Consider the following 15,840-nt stretch of genomic DNA (forward strand, 5'->3'; position numbering starts at 1 on the left):
TTCTCCCCCGACGGGAAGTGCTTGGTGAGAGCGGGGCTGAGGGGCGGGACGGGGCCCTGAGGTGGAGCCGGGCGTTACCGGGCGGTGGTCGCCCGCGGGCCGCCTGGTGGCGGCCGGGATTGGCCTCGGTTCCTCCCGTTGGGGCGGGCTCCGGGCGGCGCGGTGCCGTTCCCGTGGAGGTAAACGAGGAGAGCGGCTGTGCCGCACGGCCACGGGCCTACAGGGAGCCGAGCGGGTCGGTCGGTCCGTCCGGTCGGTTGTAACGGCGCGGGCTGCGGTCAGCACAGCACTCAGTTACCGGCACTTAAAGGGTTAGTGGCGTTCCGACGGGACGAGGAAGCGTGATTTGGAGGAGTAGGGTTAGTCGTGCCTAGCAAGCAGCCATAGAACTAATGAGCTCGGGTTTTAAATGACTATAGGCCCCCCTGCTGGCTTAAACCACTGCTTGTGTCAGAGCACAGCTCGCGTGAAGCCTTTCTAAGGGTGAATGCCGCTCAGTACAGCGCTGTGGGGTGCAGCTTCTCAGGACCGGGGCTGATGCACCAACCCAGCCGTGTTCCTGCTTGTGCTCAGGCTTCCTGTGTGCAGTACCGGCTGATCATTCGGGATGTGAACACCCTCCAGATCCTTCAGCTGTACACTTGCCTGGACCAGATTCAGTACATAGAATGGTCGTCTGATTCTCTTTTCATATTGTGTGCCATGTACAAGCGAGGGATTGTTCAGGTAAGGACCCAGACAGAGTCTTGTCGTAGACTTGTGTGTGCTGTGAGTGTGAGCAGCAGTCACCAGTTCAATGCTTTTGCTAAAGTAATGGAAAATGTCATAGATAAAATGTAGTGCAGCACGCTATGACTTATAAAGCTGTGACCTACCTCTTAGTTTCAAAACAAACTTAAAATGAAAATATGTAGTAAACTAATTTAAACCAAAGCTAGAAAGGATCTTAGAATTTTCTTATTTCAAACAAATACATGCAAACTTGCCAAATGGTCTAAAGTATGTTTTTTTTCAATTGCTGGATATATTCAGAGTATTTGTCAAATATTTTTGCTTATTTTACAATTTGTATTAACATACAGAGCTGTGAGGCTTACTTTTGTAGCGGAATCCAACGCCAGTCCTTCATGGCCACGGCTTTCAGAGGTTTCTTGCCCTCTCTGGTCGGTGATGCAGGAACTTTTTCTCAGCTGAAGCGTATTCTTGCAAGAAGAGGTTTTGATGAGCTGTTTATTTGGTGTGCTGCCTGCTTGTTTTCCTTCCTTCCTGATGTAGGTCTGGTCCTTGGAGCAGCCAGACTGGCACTGTAAGATAGATGAAGGGTCAGCAGGATTGGTGGCTTCATGCTGGAGTCCGGATGGTCGTCACATTCTCAATACAACGGAGTTTCATGTAAGTGTGAAGTCATGGTTACTCTCCGTGGTATCAGATGTTACTGTCTGCCCTTTGCCTCTTAAAATAACCTGAAGTTCTTAAAGCTGTAGTGGTGGTAAAGAACAGTTTTCCTGCATTCCCAGATGTAACCTACGTTAGTTCCAGTTCAGATGTTACTGTGTTAACACTTTATTTTCTGGAGTTTTGATAAGATAGAAAACGGACTCTTAACTTAGATAAAATTGTGTGCTTACCTGTAGGAATAACTTTCATTTATGAAAGCAGTTTTGGTAACCAAATGTGTTGGTAGTTCAGGGAAATCTACAAACATCCAAGAATGGCTTTTGAACTAAAAAAAACATAGTCTTAGATTAATTGGGAAATGCTTACAGAAGTGCTTGATGTTACATATAATAGTCAGATGGCTGCTGGTAGAAGCACCTGTTTTAATTCAAATTTCACATATGTAAGCACTTGAGCTGTGTTCTGGAATCTGCAGTAAAGTGTAGAGCCCAGATCAGTCTGTGTATGCTGTGCACTGAGGACATGTTGGAAGGCATGTGGAAGTCTGACTCTCCACCTTTTTAGCTGATGATTGATGCAATTCAGTACAATGAATGGCCAGAAGATAGCTGGGAACCACATGTGAGAAATTTTTCTGTTTAATATATCTGACTTGTTCAGAACTAGTTGGATTTTAAATGATGCATTGTTGCCCTGAGTTTGGGTGTTACACTGCAAGATGTCCCTTTTTTCCATCCAAATATCAATCAGTGGGATACAGGTTTGGGGCTTCTTATCTGTGTGCATACTGGAGGTAATGAAAATACTGATGCTCTCAAGGGAACCTGTGAGGAAATGTATACAGGGTGGGATTCCCTGGCAAGGATTTTCAGTGCTGGCTGAGGTGGGGATTTTCTGCTTGTCAAACAGTCTCCTTCCACTTCCCCTCAACTTTTTAGATTGTGGATTTTGTGGAGTGATTAATTGAAACCTGAGTTTCTCCAGCAGCAATCACTTTGATAGCGATTAAAATAAACGTGAGTCCAGAGCTACAACTCTGAGTCATTGAAGACATGCCTGACAGTCAGGCAGGAGTGTTGTTGTCCCTGTAACCCAAACTGAAGGCTGGTGTTATGTGCTACAAATGAGTTTCTTATGGCACATTCATGTGGGGGTGGACCAGCAAGTATTTATTACCTCCCAACAGAACTTGGTTTGACCTTAAAGGATTTCATTAAGCCTTTGCCAAGTTGGCATCTGTGTTGGGATAAGTTTTCTTTCCAGCTGTAAACAGGTTGCTAAATTAGCTTTGTCAGACAGCTGCCTGGGTAACACTGGTGTCTGAGTTGTGTTTACTCTATAGCATGTAAATCCATGGTCTGGTGGAACAGGCGTTAGCAGTGCTCGGGACAGAAACTGTCAAGATACTTAATATTGGTGTATTATGTGTGCTATGAACTTCAGGGATTGCCTGGGGGGGCTTTTGGTTCCCTGTCAAGCAGTGCAGTTTGGCTTTGGTAGCTTGACATTTTCAAACATCACCAACTAATTACTCATACTTGTAATTCTTCAAGTTAACATATGAGCTCCATTGTAAGCTTGCAAATTAAAGTCATTTCTACTAGAGACTTCTTTAAGCATATGGTTATACTAACTTATTTCTAGCAATCCATACTTATTAGTGCAACAGGGAACGTATTCATTGGCTAACTTGCAGTCAGATTTTTTGCAGTAACATCTTTACATTTTTATTTAACACCTATTGTGAATGTTATGTTTTCTCTTTTTAATGCGACCACTGTGCAGTTTCTAATTGAAGAGGAGTGCATGAGAAGTCTGACACGTTCTGAAATCCATTTTGACTCAGTTGTCTTTGGAGATGAGCGGTGATGCTCCCAGGGTATTTAATTTTTAATGTTAGTGTAAATATGCAGATGTGGTCATCTTGCTGCAGACAGTTCTGTATCACTGTCTCCTGAGTCTTACAATCATTACACAGGGTGCAGTAATGTAGAATGGTACAGATAGTCATCTAAATCTTTACACAAACACCCCAGTAAACAGTATGGCACATAAGGCAGCTGAGTGGTGTGCTCTGATGACCAGAAGCATACACAGGCTCCCTTCTTTCCCTCACAGAAGACTGGAATCTGAAAAAGTTAGGGTATGATGTCAGTGCTATTGATTTGTGCAGTGCCTTGGAAAGCAGTTTGTCCCATAGCTGTTGTTTGCTACTGTATTTTGTAGCAGGTGCTTCCTCTGCTGAAAACACTCTGCAGTGTATCTAGCACAGCAGGCTGCTTGCTGGAGGTGTCCATTTATCCTGAGGAAGATGTCATCCCAGGTATCGTTCCTCTTTCCCACACAAAGTTTGGGATGACAGACATGTAGAGTTTAAACAAGAGCTGCAGGTGAAAGATACAGGGAAAACAAATGGAACTTATTCCAGGCCTGGAAGTTTTGTGGTAGGTGCCTGGAGATGATCAGCATTGTTCTGGAGCGTTTCTCTTAAGAGCTGTTCTTTGAAATTTCATTTCAAATTGTAGTTTCTCAAGTTCCACTTCAGTACTGAAGCACTAAGAAGCTTCCTTAGAGCTACAGTGGGAGAAAAAAATGTGTTTCTGTGTATATTGGAGCTAATCCTTAGTAACTGTAAATGGCTGCATTGGTTGAAAAATGCTTTCTGTCGAGGAATGCGCTCTGAATAATCTTCTGAAATCCGGTGCTGACAGACAGTGCTATGTAAGGAGGCTTTGTGACCCAGTCAAGTCTGGGACAAAAGTTGACAGTCATTTGAGATGCAAGGTTGTTTAAAAGTGTGTTTTTATCTATTGAAAATCACCAGTCTTACACCTGCCTGTAGCTGTCAACATTGGACGTGGTCCTGAACCCAGCACTGCAGACTGTTTATCACGTTACCATCTAAATGCTTTTTTTTTTTTCTCAGCTGTTTTTAGGCTATTTTAAAAATGCTTCTGCTTTTGGTTTGGTTTTTTTTCCACTGCAAAACAACAGCTGAAAACTTCTCAGACACCATTATTGTTAGGATTTAGGTTTGACAACTCCAGTTAATCTAGGAACTTATGGTAAGGAAAGAGAAAGTACCCTCAAAATGGGCAGTAAGAAATGCCTGCCGTGCTCTGAGCTGACCACAAGCTGTTCTGCTGTGAAAGCTGTTGTTCCTATTTACTTTTTTTCAGAGTTTGTGGGGGAGGAACTTGTGCTTTACTGTGCTTTCTTTCTTTTTTCATCCTCTGCATTTTGGTTCTGTCTCTCAATTGTCTCTGCCAGCTGTGAAATAATCCTCCTTAGGCCAGGTTTCACTGGCAGCTTGGGTAGGATTGTGGAATAACTTCTCAGTTCCATCTGAGAAGGTGAAGGGTCTCCCTTTTTCCTCGTGTTTAATTGGAAGCATTGTTAGCCTGTGTAAGGTAGGTATGAGAGCCATAGATGAAGTACCCACTATAACTTGCCAGTTTCTCTAAACTTTTTTACTGTAGACAAATAGAACAACTGAAAAGAATCCTAATTTCGGAGATCAAAACACTTTTCTTTCATACGTTTCTAATACCAGTCCCAGACTTTTTAGGTTGTGTTGTGTGACTTGGACAGGAGGTTGTGATGAAGTTATAGCAGAACTTCCACGTGTTCTCCAACTTAATTGAGTCTCAGGCAAGGCAGAGGTAACAGCAGGAGCCCTGCATGCCCCGTGCTGCTTCTCACTGAGAGATTCCCCTCTCCCTATGTGCTCCAGCAGTAAGGCTTTGCCTTTTCCAAGCCTTGGAGCCAGCCTATGTGGTCTGGAGTAGCAGTGCATGTGGCACGCAGCAGGCCAGGTGAGTTGACTGGAGCCAAGTGGTAACACAAGTGTGAACTTGGATGCCTTTGTCAGGAAAAATGACAATCCAGACCTCAGCATTCAAAGCTTGCAGCTGCTAAGCTTGTATTAAGTGGCTGTAGAATGTGTGTTGTGTGTGCTGCTTGTTTTGGTCAAGGGAGGAACAGCAGCAAGTGCATTTAACACTGCAATTAATAGGAGCAAGCAGCATATCACTATTGCAGTTGCTATAGAAGAATGTGAGTAGGCATTGTGTTGGTATTTTTAAAGTAAATCTTGCATGAAGAGCAGACTAACAATGCTGTATTTTGTATGTCCGGAAGTGAGCAGTTGCAGTGATAAAACTTGATTAATGGTGTTCATCTTGCAGATTCCACTGGGATCCCTTAAATTTAAGGTGGCACTATAGATGTCTAGCTGTAATTTCATAGCTGTTAAATAAAGGAAGAGATAATAAAGGCTGCATTAAACAATAGTCCAATTGTGCTTTTTAAAACTTTGGACATAAGAAGACTGGAATCTGATATGGTTGTTGCTCTTTCCTGTTACATTTTAAAACAGTTTTGTGTGTGGTTTTTTCAAGTCTCATAAGTTTCTTAAATATATATTAAAAATTAGTAAAAAAAAAAAACCAAGCTAATGATGCTCTTTTGCTTTTGTTCTTCACGTTTCTGGAGAGAGGCAGCGTTAGGAATCTGTAGCTTGGTTTAAACACAATATCAAAGCATGATTCATGTCAGCAGTAAGAAAGCCTCTAAGGTCTGCTGCAGTGCACAGGCTCCAGTGTTATCGGGTAAGAACAAACACACAGGATGCTTCCTTGGAGTCATTTCTCACCATTGAATTGTACTAATTGCTTCAGAGAAGGGAAAATGTGTATTGAGGACAAACACAAGAGGAAAAAGCAGCAGAAACTTTTTTGTACCACTGCTAATTGATCTGAGTTGGATGCAGGTGGGTGATTGAATGGTAGATGGTGCTAAAGTTATACTTATGTAGTGAATCAGAAGTGATGTTGTTGTTCAGTAGACTTGGGAAAGATGGTTTTATGCCCATGGATCTTAATTGCAAAAATAGTTTAACCTGTGTCTTATCTAGAATCTCTTACCTTGGTGCAATAAAAATACAGGAAAACATGGGATGAAAAACAGACCCTGGAAACATTCCTTGCTCCAGATATAAATGCAAAGGTTCACATGACATACTGATTAATGCACATATGTCTGGTGTGGCTGCCGTTGCTAAGGGAGAGTAAGTATTTGTTTTAATTGAATAATCTGCAGATGGCAACACAGAGCTTCCAGAATGCAGGCTGTGACCTTGACGAGCTGTGAAGGGGCTTGTTTTGCAGCTGACTGCCTTCTTTGCAGTTTTCATGTTCTGTGGGTGCACGAGGCTCCAGAAATACCGCAGATATGGCGTTTAATGCCTTGCTTTTGTCTTGTCTTCTAATTCTCTCAGTAGTTCTGTAGCGTTGCCTTCTTGTGGGTGGCTGAGGAGGGAAGAATGAAGTGCAAATCGGCATCACAGCTGAGCACGTGGTTAGAAGTTAATAAACAAATCTAGTTTTTTTCTTAGTAGCTTAAGATACAGCGTTCTTGAGTTGCAGTAACTTCTCATCTTTCCCATGTTTTGTGATGAAATTATTTTTCCAGCTGAAAAGTGTATTGGCAACATGTTATGAGCATGAACCCAGCTACACACCGAGTACATCTCTATCTTCAGTCTCAGTGAAGTGCTGTTGTCCATCTTGGTGTTCTGCACCTGTACCTCTTGGGAGCATTCAGTGTGTTTGTAAGATTAATTACAAATAAGTATCCTTGCTCACTGAAGAGAGTGCAGAGAGATTTCCTTCCAGATTTTCTTACAGCTTTGTGCTATGCAGAATATCTGCAAGACTTAATTAAACCATACGTTGAATCTACTTTGCATTGTTGAACTAGGTTTTGGGGTTGGGGGGGTACGTACTAACTTTTTTAATCTACAAAAATAAACAAATCCTTCCTTGTCTTTCTCAACAGCTGCGGATAACTGTGTGGTCCTTGTGTACAAAATCTGTATCTTACATCAAGTATCCCAAAGCTTGTCAGCAGGGTAAGTGTCATCAATTTCCCACAGGTATGGGATTGAACACAGATGCATTTCACTGTGATGAGTACCTGGGTGCCACGTGCTGTGACTGCTGCCCTAGGATCTGAGTTTTCAGCCCTTGCACAGAAGAACTGTAACCAGTTTTTGTGCCTGTTCTACATGTCTTTCTGTTGTGCTCCCTCTCTGATGGGTCCTGTGAGGTGTTGGATTAAGCTGAATGTGTTGGTGATGAAAAGCACAAATCTAAAGTGCCTTTCCTCATTATCTGTCACTTGAAAAGAGGGTGGCTCCTGTCAGAATTTCCTCAGAAATTGCTCCAGTTAGCAATTTGCTGCCTGAAGTTTGTATACAAGAATACCTCGTGTGAGACAATTGCAACATAGAAAATAAGAGAGGGGATGGGAACTGACACTTGGAAGTTGATGGGACACCAGTAGCTGCACAGCTAAACAAAATTAACTGTTTCATCTGCTTTTTTTGACCACTCATCAGTTGTTCTGCCTTGTTTTCTGACTTAGCTCTCTGTCCCACTGGCAGGAATAGCTTTCACCAAGGATGGCCGCTATATGGCAGTAGCAGAAAGACGTGACTGCAAGGACTTTGTCAGCCTCTTTGTGTGCAGTAACTGGCAGCTGCTGAGGGTGAGAAGTGTCTCTGCCTTCCCCTGCTTCTGAGTAGGTTACAAGCATCTGCTGCACACTACTTTAAACACCATCACTTGGCTACTCTGGTTTTAGACTTGCCAGTGTATTTTCTAGCCAGCATCTGGCTCCTTTGCTGGCCTGCAGCATGCTTCCATAGCAGAGGGATTCTGTTGAGGAAGCTGTGAAGAAACAACCAACAAAAACTCCTCATATAAACTAAATTATTCTCTCTGGTGACAGTAAGCCATGCGTTCTAGGCTGGCATATGAAAGATTGTTATATTTGTGGTAGCATTTGGAAGGGTGAAACTGGGGATTACGTGTAGTATTTGTTAGTGTTATGCTTCAAATGATGTTTTTCTCTTTTGGGGGCAGCATTTTGACACTGAAACACAAGATCTGTTTGGGATTGAGTGGGCTCCCAATGGCTGTGTTCTGGCAGTGTGGGATACATGTCTTGAGGTATGAGGAGCAAGATGACTTTAGAATTTAAGTTGTTTTTTACAGCTGCCATGTATGAAGCAATAACTAAAATAAAATGTGGTGTTATTTCTAAACAAATGTAAGATAAGCTGAACTCCAAGGAAACATTTCAGAATATTACACCCATGTAGGTAATGGGCATCCTAATAAGTATGCCAAACTTATGTGGGTCCTTGATGGCAATGAAATAGCTTATTAACATCTAACTTATATAAAAATATATTTGTAGCTTTGATTGTAAACATTGTGGAAGCTGCTATTCAGGTAAATGAGGAAAGAATTATTCTGTAAGACGATGTTACTTTATCTTGCATGAGAACTTAAGTAGTGACCCAAAAAAATTAGTTAGGAATATGTAAATGTTATCTTTTGTACAAAGTGTCTTCTGATGGCTGTGGAGTTGCGGGCAATAGGACCAAACCAAATAATCAATTTGTTTCAGTACAAAATACTGCTGTACTCCCTTGATGGCAGGCTGCTGTCCACGTATCAGGCTTACGAATGGTCGTTAGGCATAAAATCCATTGCCTGGAGTCCCAGCAGTCAATTTTTGGCAATTGGCAGCTATGACGAAAAGGTAAGAAATAGGTTTATTTTCTCTTTTCTATCTAAATCACTTGCAGAATCGTGTTGTAACCACTCTGTCTTGCAATATCTTCTTGAATTAGGTGCGTATCTTGAACCATGTAACGTGGAAAAAGATCACAGAGTTTGAACATCCAGCAACTGTTACTAACCCAAAGACTGTAAGTATGGATCCAAACTGCTGAATCATTATCAGCACTTTGTTGGTGTGGCTGTTTGTTTCCAAAGACGTTAGTAAATCCACTTCATCCTGGGGGTTTCCTTTTTTCCCCTCCTAAGCTCTAAATAGTGCTTGGCACTTCTTGAATATTTGAAATTGTAAGGAAAAAATAAAGGAATCCTTTCAAACTTCCTGGGATACACACGATTATCAGCATAAGCATTAGTAGATTCTCCAAGGACTGCTGCCACATGCCAGTGTATCTTACTGTAGGTGGTGACTGCCTTAGAGATTTGAGGATTTGGATCATGATCCACTGATGACACCTCAGCAGAACTTCTCATAATTTAAAAATGACCTTTTCTTTTCCTGTGAAGCACAGGACATGTCATGGAAGACAAATGGAAGTAACTCTGCTACTCTCTTCTACACAGACAAGAATTCCAGTTGGCATTTTTTATCCTGTTAGGGGATAAGAAGTTATAGGCATGCTGTTAAAATATTTTTGCTTCTTCAGTGTCGCACTTTGTTTTTATGGTTTGTATTTATGGTAGTATTAAGAATAAAGATTCATTGTTAAACAAATGATTCTATGTTTCCATTATAATGAAGATCATTTATTGCCCTGACAGATGTAGGTTTCAGGAATATTAAATGAGGTTGACTCATGCTTCATGACTTCAAGATGCATTTATCTGTCAGAAGAGTTTTCTTGGTCGTGGTTCCAATAAGCAAATAATTCAGAATGCAGGATTCAGTATTTGCCTACTTGAAGCCCCTCTCTTTCACTGATGAGCTGGGCGTGCTGAGATGTCTTACACCTGGAAATATGGTGCACAACACTTAGTGGGATGTGAATGATTGATTAATAGCCCAAGTTCAAACTCTCCTAGGCCCTTCTTAGAACTGTCACTTGTTTCTTTGTAGATTGTGTATAAAGAAGTGGAGAAATCCCCATCTGTTGAAACAGAGAGATTTTCTTTCCCTCCGACAAGAGCATTGGCTAGTTCTGTCTTCAGCACACAAAGTAAATGTAAGCCAAGGTTTAGTAAAGTAAGACACTTGAGCTTGCCATCTGAAATCATTCTATAAATAAATGTTATGTAAATGCTGATGTTGGAATGGATCCTCTGGGTGCTCTGCTCATCTCCTGAGTTAACTGGAGAGCTCCAGGATGGAGAGGATGCTGTCTGCACTCTGAAGGCCCACTAAAGATCAGTGGGGTGTTGTGCAAGAGAACTGTAATTGCTTGGAGAAATATTGCACAGGAGAAATAGCAGTATAGAAATACAGATCTCAGTCTTCAGCTGGCTTAGAAAAACTATCTGAACACTGTGTTTTTTTTTTTTTTCTGACTTGCAGAAACCTATGCAATATTGTCTCATGCCTTGGAGTTGCTTTAACTGCAGCACCTGGTTAGCAATTAAGAATCTTACAGCATGTGGCAGTTCCAGTGGTTTATGAAAGAACATCAGGAGGTGTTAGTCTTGCTGTTTGTTTTAGAATACTAAAATACTAAACTAATGGAAGACAATGCATGATTAGTATTTTCCTACTGTTTTTACTGTCTCTTTGTGGTACTATGGCAGTCATTCACCTTTGCCTTGCATTGGTATTTGTTTGGAATAAAAGTTAAAAGACGGTGGAAAACTTATCTTACCTATTTTTCATAGTTTAATCTCAGATGTGGAATGAACAGTCCTTTTTGGTTTTTGTAGGAGAGTAAGAATAGGAAGCTGTTCATAGAAAGATGTAATATGTTAAAATAAAAAACAGCACTGTTGGTTTCTAATTGGGGCATCCCTGCAGGAGAGTAAATCACTGTCCTGTTGTTTTTAGCAGCTGGAATTTAATGTTTTGTATCCTACTAAGCAAGCCTGAATGGACTTTTCTTTCCAATTCCAGATGACATTTCCCAGGTGCCAGCCTCTTTCCAGTACATCAAACCAGTTGCTGACAGGGCTAATCCCAAAATGGGGATTGGGATGTTGGCATTCAGTCCTGATAACTGTTTCCTGGCAACCAAAAATGGTAAGTTCCTACAGTCCTCTGTAAAAGGAGAAACCTTTTTGTTATATGTGCTTTACCCTGGTTTTGGCTTTATATTTAATAACAATAACCTGCTCTTCATACTTCACATGTATATGATTGGAAAAGGAAGTGCACAATTCCTTCCTGCTCCGTTTTCATTGTGTCTCTTGGAAGGCAGAGTTCTTCACAGCCTGTTGTAGTGGGGCTTCTGATTAACACAGATGATCACAGGATTAACACTCAGGTTTTCCCTTTGGCAGGCCTGGGGGCTGTTTATGTCAGGATGCAAAAGCTGTGGTTCAGAGGCAGAGCCCATTAACAGCAGCATGACTGTGCATAGTTCAGTAAAAACCACTGGAGGCTGGAAGACAAACTGAGTACTTCTAAAGAGGTGGTGAGGCCTGTTTTCTTCCTTCAGGTATTCAAATGATTTCTTTTTCTTTCTGTCAGATAACATTCCTAATGCTGTGTGGATCTGGGACATACAAAAACTGAAACTGTCTGTGGTGTTAGAGCAGCTGTGTGCCATCCAGTCCTTCCAGTGGGATCCACGGCAACCTCGACTTGCTCTGTGTACAGGAAATAGCAAAGTCTACCTATGGTCCCCAGCTGGATGTGTCTCAGTACAAGTTCCAACAGAAGGTAAAGAAGGTACAGTGCCCTCTGCAAGCCATCACGAGCTTTTTATTTCCACTTGTAAAATGCTTGGGCCAAATTAAGTAAAGGTTTAGCTTTGGCTTACAGTTTCTTGGAAACAGGTCTTTCAATCTTTCAGAAAAAGACTGCAGATTATTTGCACTTGTCTCTACTGCACAGTAACAAAATCAGACTCCCTGTTTTAAAGCTTCTAAGGTGGGAGGGATATTTTTTGTTTTTGTTTTGTTTTTTTTTTGCAGTGCATGTGGCTTACCTAGGAGAAAATGACTGGAATAAGGAGATATTTCTTGCTGTTTCTGCAGGTGACTTCCAGATTGTTTCTCTCTGCTGGCATCCTAGTGGAGATTCCATGGCACTCCTGAGTAAGGATAACTTTTGTGTGTGTTACTTAGAAAGAGAAGAAGTGAAATAACTCTCAGTTGCATTGAAATGCCCACAGATCTGAGGAAGAATGAGGAAAGGGGTCAAACTCCAATCTGAAGTGTTTCTATTTATAAATTATTTATTTGAAGGAGCAAAATCAAACTCCAATCCGTAAGGTGCTGTGAGTGCTTCTGAATGATGTTGCATCTAAAGTGTGGAACACAAAGTCTGGATTTTAAGATGACTTTGGTTTTGATGTAATTGAACTTTCTTGCTAATTCTGTGAACTATGGAGTGTTTTTTTCTAACATTGTAGCTGAATGTACATAATGTATAGATATTATTTAAGTTTGATAATTTCCAATAAATATTTTGATAATTACAAACTTAATATGATTCTAACTGAAATGCCACTAATTTCTTTGCAAAATGAATGAAGAGTAAGTTGGGGACACTTAACTTTACTGAAAGGTAACAGTGAAGCAGATACCTTAGAGAATGCACTGAGAGGTGCATGCAACTCACTGCATCCCACTGTTATTTCAGCTTTGTGTGAGTTTCAGAAACACAAATCAAGCTCAAAAAAAGAAAAAGCTACTGCAGCACAGTATTTATTCAGCATGGCAGCTGTGCAGACAAATATTCCCATAAAACCATGTTTATAGAAGATCACAGACAATGACAAAGCTTGTTACAGTTACCTCGTGAGCGAGCACTTGTGGTTATAGCATCTCTCCCCTGCTTCTGAAATTCAGTACTGGAGGCTTGTATGAGGTTAAATGTAAGAATGTATAAATTAAGATTGACATACAGTGCTTAAAGTTCTGTCTGTCTCTGTTAGGAAGTCCTGTGCTGCTGCTGTGCCAAAGAGTGGATTTAAGAAAATTGCTATGAATATAAATGTGATCAAAGTAAGGTTACTCTTAGAAAACTGTTCTACAAGTAACAGCTCTGAAGGCAAATGTTTGCAATGCTTTTGGCAATACCCTCAGACAGTCTTTGTGGCTACAGCAAGAGATGGTACGAAATGGTAAGTCAGATTCAGTTGAGAGAAGGAGCTACTTTTACAAAAAGCTAATAATACATATCAGCCATGTGCCTGCTGACAAAGAAATAGTTCACGTTCCCTGCTTCTGAGCACATGTAGCAGTACAGCTGTAACAAGATTTGCTGGCTCTTTTGCTAAAGAATTCCTGTTATGAGTCCCGAAAGCTGTGTCAGTCACCAATATGCTAAGATCACTGAAACCTCTTAAAGCAATACAGATCAATCCCCAGCACGCCATGATTTAGGGGTACAACTCATATGGCACAGTATCTTGGACACTGTTTGCAGCAGATGCTGATGGCACAGATTAACAGGGAAGAATGTGCAGTTAGAAATGGAAGAGAGAACAGCACTGCTTGCTGGCCCTGTGTGAGGGCTGTTAGTTAGCTACTAAATACAGGCATGACACCACTGTGTGTCTGCTTCAGCTCACTCTGCATCGTGCATTCTCCTCTCCATAACAACCAGGGCCTCCTGTGAACTGCTGGTTCTGCACCCACCCCCTTTCCTTCCTGTAATCTGCTTTGCTTTCCAAATATTCTGCCAGGCAGGGTGTTCTCCCCAGGAGCCTAACATAAAATCACTTTCCCTTTAAAAAGACCAAATGCTATGCATTTTAAAACCCAATTTTGCCTCTTGTCATGGAGTAGCCAAGCTTGGCCTCGTTGTTGATGAAGGACATCAATCCCACATACGTCTCAATCAGAAGAGGCCGCTCCAGCACCAGGACCCCGTTGGCCCTTCCTGGCAGTGGCCATTCCTTGTGAGCTTTCTTCACGGCCTGGATGAGCTGAGTTTTAAAGTTTTCCAACTGAAAGATTTAAAAAAAATATATAAATAAATCACTGTGATGTTTTCCCCTTGTTTTACAAATTCCTCTGCTTTCGTAGGGGGAGTTGCTAAAAGTGTAAAGGGTCAACATTGAAGCTCTCGTTGCTGTGAATCTCACATTCCATAATAAGCTTTACATTCTGATAATTATAACTAATGTCATATAGCACTGTTTACAAGCAAGCATTGGCTAGATGTGTAAACAAGCTAGCAGTAGCCATCTTGTTTTTCTGCTGTTCTCCTGCCATTAACGCTAGTCCTGAAGTTAAACTGCTGTAATGTTCTATTACAAAGTGTAAATCTGAGGAGAGCAACCACTGAAAGAAAAAAAAAGAGAGCTACCAAGTGAAGGTTTGTGTTAGCAGCTATGTTATGTGTTTAATTAGCTGGTGGAAGTGCCAGACAGAAGCCAGCCCTTTGCCTGCCAGGTAAATGAAAGCAGGAATGGCATCAAGATCCATTTTCTTTGGGTTTTTACAGGACTCTGCACTTCTGAAAGGTTTAGCTTCCTTTCTGAGTAAACCAGCTGGCAAAAACTGATTCAGCTGCCCTTCAAAGCTGCGATGCAGAGAACAGGAAGATGCAGCTGTGTGTTGGATTTAAGTGTTCCTGTTCGATTTACCCACTGTAAGCAGTACCCAGCCTGCAACAGCAAAGGCCATGTAGAACTCCAGACCAGCAGAGGTGATTCCCTTACCAGGCAGAGGGATGCAACCTTCTCATCAGCATCTGCCATCGGGTGCTCAGTGAAGGTGGCATACGGGACGTTGGTGGACCACGGGTTCCATCTGTTGATGAAGGAAGCACGGCTCCTCTTGTCCCACTGGATGCGGATACCAACTCCTTCTCTCCTGGTGTTGAAGACAGCGGGGTTAATATGGGATGGCCTCCATCAGAGGTCTGAAAAAGGCCTCCTTAAAGCCAGTAGCTGTGGCACTGGTTTGTAGTTGTTGCAGGACAGCAAGCTCCTTTATCATCTGATGGAGTTTGAATAATTGTAAACCTGGCGGCCAGCAGCAATAGGAAGAGCTCTCGTGGTTTGTCCCAGGGCAAAGGCTGCCAGCACAGGCTGTGTGCACTGACAGCCACGGGACTAAACTGGGACTGCATCAACTTACTTGTTCAGAGATTTAGGTGGGAACTCAAACTCTCCTACAGAGATGGTATCGATGGCATTGAGCGCAATCCTGGTGACGTGCTGGCACTGCAGGCCCACAAAGTCGTATTTGCAGATCAGAAGGGACCGGTCGGTGATGAGCACGAGGCGCTCCTTCTCGTTGTTCCAGTGGTCGATTCTGGTGAGGAAACAGAAAATGGAGCTTTAGCTGGCTGGAAACATGTAACAGCTTGTCTGATAGAAGGGCTGCCATGGAGAGCAGAGCCAAGTCTCAGCATCTCAGCACTGCTCTGTTTTCCATCATAGCCTTCGCTTCCCACCACCAGGCCTGAGAAGAGGTTGAACATCCCGGCTCAGAAATGGCACAACGTAGAAAACATAACTGCTCGTAAATTATTAACTGCATCTGAGCACGCAGAAGAGAGCAGTGCCTTTCTCCACCGCTACAGCCGTGGCTGCCCCGCGGTACTCACTCGGTCAGCAGCCACACGCTCTCCACGTCGCCGTCCTCCGTGGGCATCACGACGGCGCGGATCTCGCTGACCGCCTGCTCGATGGTGCCGGGCTGCGGGGGGGGAAGAAAGCGAGAGGTGAGAGGAGAGCGGGGCGAACGGCCG

At 42.4% G+C, this 15,840-nt stretch overlaps 2 protein-coding genes across 2 annotated transcripts in view; both read right to left on the minus strand.

Moving 5' to 3' along the window:
- The window catches only part of TP73 (tumor protein p73), a 33,074-nt gene extending 31,805 nt beyond the window's left edge, over positions 1 to 1,269 (minus strand). The window contains exon 1 of the mRNA XM_010722717.3: positions 1,098 to 1,269. Coding sequence (XP_010721019.1) covers positions 1,098 to 1,129 — 32 coding nt within the window. The 5' untranslated portion in view covers positions 1,130 to 1,269. The remainder of the gene's footprint in view (positions 1 to 1,097) is intronic.
- An 11,552-nt stretch (positions 1,270 to 12,821) lies between these two features.
- TPRG1L (tumor protein p63 regulated 1 like) lies at positions 12,822 to 15,836 on the minus strand (the record flags this gene model as incomplete). The annotated part of the gene is made up of 4 exons (XM_010722735.3): positions 12,822 to 14,086; positions 14,804 to 14,957; positions 15,225 to 15,401; positions 15,697 to 15,836. Coding segments are annotated over 4 exons (666 nt in total), but the record flags the coding sequence as incomplete, so codon positions are not given.
- Positions 15,837 to 15,840: the final 4 nt, after the last annotated feature.

Source organism: Meleagris gallopavo, chromosome 23 (genome assembly GCF_000146605.3).
Source record: "Meleagris gallopavo isolate NT-WF06-2002-E0010 breed Aviagen turkey brand Nicholas breeding stock chromosome 23, Turkey_5.1, whole genome shotgun sequence".
NCBI lineage: Eukaryota > Metazoa > Chordata > Aves > Galliformes > Phasianidae > Meleagris > Meleagris gallopavo.